The 6,919-nt window shown below is 42.7% G+C and overlaps 1 protein-coding gene across 2 annotated transcripts; it reads left to right on the forward strand.

The window, feature by feature from the left end:
• On the forward strand, positions 1 to 6,811 carry YIPF1 (Yip1 domain family member 1). 2 transcript variants are annotated; one of them, XM_054073143.1, is made up of 9 exons: positions 1 to 163; positions 867 to 1,000; positions 1,668 to 1,748; positions 1,859 to 1,946; positions 2,075 to 2,191; positions 3,227 to 3,393; positions 4,043 to 4,225; positions 5,437 to 5,531; positions 6,510 to 6,811. In XM_054073143.1, the coding sequence occupies exons 1-8, from the start codon at positions 133 to 135 to the stop codon at positions 5,524 to 5,526; spliced, it is 891 nt and encodes a 296-aa protein (XP_053929118.1). In that variant the 5' UTR covers positions 1 to 132; the 3' UTR covers positions 5,527 to 5,531; positions 6,510 to 6,811. The 2 variants fall into 2 exon arrangements, with proteins under 2 accessions (XP_053929118.1, XP_009558967.1); XM_009560672.2 differs by having other exon boundaries at positions 2 to 163; positions 837 to 1,000; positions 6,510 to 6,810.
• The last annotated feature ends 108 nt before the right edge of the window (positions 6,812 to 6,919 follow it).

Raw genomic sequence — 6,919 nt, forward strand, 5'->3', positions numbered from 1 at the left:
GGGAGGAAGCGAGCGGCGGAGCTGCCGATTGGCCGCGGCCCCTCGAAGGAGCGACTGGGCTTCGGGTCCCGGGGCGAGCCGGGCCGCCTGTTTTCCACGGGAGCCGAGGCCTGGGGCCCGGCCCTCGGCCGAATGGCGGCTGTGGATGACCTCAAGTTCCAAGGTAAAGGCGAGCTCTGGGGCCCCGCTGGTGGAGCCGTCCAACCCTTGGGGCTTGGAGGCGTTTCTGAGCTCTGCTTTGAGTTCCTCCGAATAAAAGCGTACCTGACGCTTCGCCAGCGGTGCCAGGGATGTCCCAGTTTCCTGAGAGGCGATTCTGCTGTCGGGCAGCTGGAAAGCGTCACCGGCCGTGGCTGAAATCCGTTGTAATGGGAAGCTGCAGCTGAGAGCGGGCAGAGCGCTCTCTAGTTTGGGATGGGCTGTAGTTCTGGGCTTACTTAAACATATTTCTTGATAAATACATTCACCTCTGAAAAAACTTACTTTTTGGAGAGGATTAAAATTACCCATTTCTCATCAGAAAGGCAGCTCCTGCTCCTGCTGCCTCTGCGAAGCCTGCTGATTCTTCGACTGATGGCAGGAAGGAGAGGCAGGCAGCAGTGGTACCAGCTTATCACACAGGCAGCTTAGCAGGAGAGAAGCCTTCACCCTTTGTTAACCAAGTTAAATGATCAGCTTGATTGGTGTTAGTTTGGGCTTTAAGAAACAGATTATACTTGACATGCCTAAAGTACTGGTGTATCCTGTCTGGGGCTGTGTGGGGGCCTTCTGAGCCACAAACCCACAAAATGTTGGTAGTTTGATCATTGCCTCTCCTGTAATATATTTATTTGCAGAATTTGACGATGCAGCTAATCTGCTTGCAGCAAATCCTGATGCTACCACAATAAGCATTGATGAGCCAGTTGAAATCCCGAAGAATCAGCACAGCCGTCGGCAAGAGACAGGGAGAGAAGAAGATGATGAATTACTGGGGACTGATGACTCCGATAAAACAGAGGTAATGCTCTTGCACCTACCGTGCTTCTATCAGCGCATATACAAATGGTGCTGACGGCGCTGAGATATTTCTAGAGGAGATCAGGGATCCATGTTGGGTGACTTAAAACTCTGCTTTTTCTCTGTCACAGGTTACTTGATAGCAGAGTTGTCAGAAGCAAATGTGTGTTTGCTCTTCAGCTGTTGTGGTTTGTATCCTAGGAAATTGAATGGAAGCGGTGGTTATTTAAGTTAAGCAAATATGCCAGGAGCCAAAACCCCAACACTGTTTTTGCTTCTGTCAGTTCTGCTGGTGACTCTGGCAGGAAAGCAGGGAACTTTGAGATGGCCAGGGCTTGTCTGAAGGCTCAGGTAATACAGCCATCAGCAATGGAGTGGGAACTTGTGATGCTGATGAAGGCATGTGTTATAAATGTTGTAGTGGAAGGTAGTATCTGGCTGCTCTCTAGATCCTGAGCCACTATTCTGGTTGCAGGGATGTAAGAGTAGCTGCTGCTAACAAATATTAGAGGGGGAAAGGGAAGCTGTTAAATAATGAAACAGTAAGTGCCACTCTGTTAAGTTTTTCTATTTAAGTACAGTAAAAATTTAGCCACTGTGTAAATTAACTAGTACTACATAAATTGCATGTGTGTAATGTTTTTCATGTTGCCTCTCCCTTCCTGCAGCTGCTTGCAGGACAGAAGAAAAGCGCCCCATTCTGGACGTTTGAGTACTACCAGACGTTCTTCGATGTGGACACTTACCAGGTTAGTACTCCACTCCAGGGCAGAACTATTGTCTAAGCTACGCTTTATCCAGATATTGAGGTTTTTTTCATTTTGCATCTTCAGTCAGACAAATCTATACATTTTCATAGGTTCTGGACAGAATCAAAGGTTCAGTTTTCCCAGTACCAGGGAAGAACTTTGTGAGGCTGTATATCCGCAGCAATCCTGATCTTTACGGTAGGTACAAGGTCTGAAAAATTTTCTTCTGAAATAAATGTTTTGAGGGTGAATTCTCTTGTATTTGCTATCCCTGAAAAACAAGGGGGCAGAGGAGTTGTTATTAAACTTGTTTGTTTCCTTTTAAGGTCCCTTTTGGATATGTGCCACACTCGTCTTTACCATTGCTGTTAGTGGCAATCTCTCAAATTTCTTTATCCATCTGGGCAAGCCTACGTACCGCTACGTGCCCGAGTTCAGAAAAGGTTTGTAAGTAGTCATTATAGTCCTGGGTTTGTGGGTTCATTTATTTTTTTTTTTATTAGTGTGCTAATGAAGTAATGTAAAAGCAGGTCACAGCTTTGGTTTAGCAAAGTCTTTTCATTGATTGCTTTCTTCAAATTTTTAGAGATGTGAAACAAGTCCTTAAAGTGGGCTATAACTGGTAGAAACCTACTCCCCCAGAGCAAAAAGTAGCTACGGTTTTAGTAGAGCAGGCAGGAGTAATTAGAGCAGTTATTTTTCTAGCTCGCATGTACAGAGAGGGAAAGCCCAGCACTGTGGTGGTTTTGTAGGTGCCCTTCTGGTTCCATGGCCTCCCAGGAGCCTGCAAGCCTCAAACAGAGAATGCCTGAGTTAGTTTATTACTCATATCACCTACTGAGTGCTGGGAGTTATTACCTTCTGGGAGACGCCAAGATAAGCAAAAGATGGTCATCTGCCCCAAAGAACTGAATGAGGAGCCAACTGTCTATGCCTGTCCCTGTACTTTGAAGGAGACTGCTGCTTTGGCAGAGGAACGTGGCTTCTCTTAGTTTCCAAAATCCATGCTGTACTTGGAAGAACACTGCTATTTGGGACCCCTGTCACTTGAATAATTTCAGATTTGTTGCTCGTATTTGTTGTCTTCCAATTTTTTTAGCATGTCTGCATACTTTTCTCACTATTCAGTATCTGTTAGTAGCCAAATTTCTACCTATAAATAAGTTTTTCTTTCCTTTGTGACTCTTCCTTTCATGCTGAAACCAACAGAATTGTGTATGCAGGTGTAATAAAGAAACTGAAAATATCAAGAGAATACTTTCTGGACTTTTTACTTTTAAACTAACTTGAATTGTTGGCAAAGTAGTGGGCATAAACTGAGAACTTTGCATTTACATTCAGTTTATTAATAATTCAAACTTTATATTTGGAAATTAACTTCAGAAGGTAGTTTTCTAGTTTTTGCTATAAATGCTCCTACATGTTTGATTCTGGCTAGTCGTCTAAGTAAAGTGTGAAACCTCTTGTTGTATTTCCAGTGTCCATAGCAGCAACAACGATTTATGCATACGCTTGGCTTGTTCCCCTTGCCCTCTGGGGATTCTTGATGTGGAGGAACAGTAAAGTTATGAACATTGTGTCCTACTCTTTTCTGGAAATTGTGTGTGTATATGGCTACTCCCTCTTCATTTACATTCCCACAGCGGTACGTATGGCCTGAAGAGTGCACCTCTATACCATGTCCTACAAAAAGGACCTGACTTAGAAAATTTTCTATTTCTTATGGTGTTGTTCATATTAGTCAAAATCTGGGGGACTGGCGAATCATTCACTCCTCTTGCTTGGCTATAATAAAGCTTTTTGTTTAAGTTCATCTAACATAAAGGCTTCTTGTCAGTCCTGGAAAAGCCCAGGACAGGTCATTTCCCCCTAGGCAGCAAACGCAAGCCAGGGTGCTGCTGGTGAGCCTTGCAGGCAGCCCAAGGCAGCTTCAGGAATTGGGTTGTGTGTGTCCCCAGCTTACAGACATCAGTGTGTGAGGTGGCAGTGTTGATGAGCAGGCTTGGAGGACGAGTTTCCCTAGCAGGGACCATCCTTGGCCACTCTGGCAAGGGGCAGGCCTTGGAGGGAGCACTATAGCTCAGGGGACACAGTCTTGTACTGTCTGTGAGTTAAGCTTATCACCACTATTGCTGTTATTCTTTCCTCAAATAACAGGTAAGGATAATACCAGGCATGAGTTAATTTGTATACAAATTGACTGGAAGTGATGAAATGTCACAAAACAATGTGTTAAATAAATTAATCCCTGTTTCACACAGTTTTGTTAACAATAATTTTACTCCCTTTTATAGATTTTGTGGATCATACCACAAAAAGTGGTGCGCTGGGTCCTCATGATATTCTCCCTGTGCCTTTCGGGGTCTGTTTTGGTGATGACCTTTTGGCCTGCTGTCCGAGATGACAACAGGAGGATTGCAGTGGCAACTGTGGCGACCATTGTTCTGCTTCATGCCCTGCTGGCTGTTGGCTGCTTGGTATGACACTGCCTTTCCTTTTCTCTAGTCTGTTATTTCGTGGGACCTGCAACACATTACGGTGCAGGGAAGGAGGAGTTGGCTGGTTGCTGGAGAATCTTTTCAAATAAAGACAGATATAGTACTTCTGAAAAACCTCCAAAGTAAAAGTTTCGATTATTTCAAACACCGCAAGACTTGATGCCAATCTGGCTTTGACAGTGTCAGTAACAAAATCAATAATGAGCATGTCTTTAGCACAAAATCACTCACAGAATAGTCTTAAATTTGTCTGGAATTTATCATAGTATCGGCAAAGTGCTAATCTTTGTTGTACCCAGTTGCAGCTCATTCCGATGATACTATGCTTAGTTAGTCCTTTAAATTGACTAACTGTTCAATACGTAGCCTGTGCTAATGACTTTTATGTATGAAAGCAAAACCTGTTAGGACTTAGTAAAATATCAGCATTACGAGAACAGAAGACCCTCGCGCAACTGAAATACATAGTGATAAGAACTTCAATTATTTTTCTCTGTTGCAGTAGGTAGAATGATTTCATATAGTCGTAGAATCAGATTGGAAAAGACCTTTGAGATCATCAACTCCAACTGTACCTGTCCACTACGAAATCATATCCCCAAGCACTTTATCTCCCTGCCTTTTAAATACCTCCAGGGATGGTGGCTCAACCACCTCCCTGGGCAGCTGTTCCAGTGCTTGATAACTCTATGTGAAGAAATCTTTCCTAATGTCCAATCTAAACTTCCCATTATGCAGCTTAAGGACAGGCTTCAGTTCCATCCCTGCCCTGCCAGCTTCCAGAGCAGATAGATGTGGTTCCCTGCAGCTCATCGTATAGGGAGGCAAAGGCAAAACATCATTCTTGTGTTAGTAGGAGAGTTGCATATTATTTCAGTGGGGCTCCTGTTACTGGAGACTGCCTGGAACTTCAGTTAAAACAGCAAGTAGCCAAATAAATTTCCACAGTCCAATCCTTTCAAGTACATGTATCTTCAAAGGCTTAGCTGTTATCGGTTACATTTACAAGTACAGTTTAGAACACCGTTTTAGTTTCGAATCTGATAAAACCAGGAAGGGTCCTAATTTGCCATTTCAATGCTAGGTTTGTCCCTTGTGAACAGTGGGCGGAGAAAGGAAGAGCTGGGATGAAGCAGAACTGTTTGTTTCTCTCTAAACAGTTTTATTTTTTCTCCTCTGTAATAACGTAGGCATACTTTTTTGATGCTCCTGAACTGGATTTTCCTGCACCTGTTATCCCTACTTACAATGGAACAACAGGAGTAACAAAGAGTCATTAAGTATGGTAAGAATCCAATCTAAACTTTGTTCTGTAATCATCACAGACGTCTTGAAACTTTGCCTCATTACTATGGTTGACAGACAAATTTTGCCAAATGGTGCCTTTATATTAATACCATTTATAAACTTTTCTTCCAGTTGTAAATTTTAAGTATAGCCATAAAAATGTAAAAGACTCTGAGGAACAAAGACCTGTTATTATTCTTTTCTTTGAGGTTTGCTCTTGGCAAACAAATACATTTAAGTAATCTACTCAGTCCCATAGGACATTTTAAAGATTTCCCCCCCCTCCTCAATCCCTTACACAAGCCGAAAAGCATTTGTTAGAATTTGTACTCCACAAGTAAAACTTGAGCAATAAAAGATTATACTCCTATTTTCTTTTCCATTTAATGTTAAAAGTAAATTGGATTTTTTCCCCTTGATGTTTTTGACTTGTTTCAGTGCAGCAGCTCTGTGTACAGGGACATCAGTGTGCTCCCTGCGCAGGGCTGACTCAGAGCCTGAGCTATCCGTACAGACTGCATTCCTTGTGTGGGATGGTTTGTGGATTTTCTTCCTGGTAGCTGGGAGGGCTGCCAAGCAGCAGATGACATTTGAATTCTGTTGGAGAAATGAGACATGGAGCAGGTCCAGGAAAAGAATAATAGACATGCAGAGGCCTGGCCTCTGCAAGTACACCAGCCACAAGTATGTGGAGATTGGAGTATTTACTGAGTAGAAGCTATATTTGATTAAAAAAAAAAAAAAAAAAGCCGAGTAAAAATGATTGTAAAAAACAGCTGTGACATAATCTAATAATGCAGATCAATTTTAGAAGGTTTCCTCCTGCAAAAAAAATCAGTTTCTCATCCCAGGTTCCTATTAAGGTTCAATATGATGGTAATGAATTTTAGTATTTAGATATAAATATGTGCCCTATTACGTCCTCTGGTGTCTGTGAGGAGCTGTACTATTCATAGATGTTATTTGTCTCTTTCAGGTTACAATGCCCGTTTCTCCATGTGTACAGTAATTTTATTTTAGATTATTTTTTTCACTGAAGAACATGGAAAATGCAAGAACAGGGGATGCTTTTTATAAAAGAAAGGACAGTGATGCCCTGTGGATTTAGAGACATCTCTGTGCTCGCTGCAGACTGACCAGTTCCACAAGGAGAATGACACGTGGATCTTGGTCCTGTACAGCAGTCTTTTATTAATATGTCTGCACTCCTGATGCTACTTTGCCTCTGAATAAAGTGTTTCGACGGTGATTTCTGCTTTTATTCATGACCCAGTACTCCTGCTCTGCAGCTGTGGAGAGGGCTGGATCAGGGCTTGGACTGAGACAGGATTTTTGCTGTTGAACCTCCCTGAGGAACATCCAGCACAGGAAAGCTGGGAGGGACTT

Source organism: Cuculus canorus, chromosome 8 (assembly GCF_017976375.1).
Source record: "Cuculus canorus isolate bCucCan1 chromosome 8, bCucCan1.pri, whole genome shotgun sequence".
In the NCBI taxonomy this organism is placed as follows: Eukaryota; Metazoa; Chordata; class Aves; order Cuculiformes; family Cuculidae; genus Cuculus; species Cuculus canorus.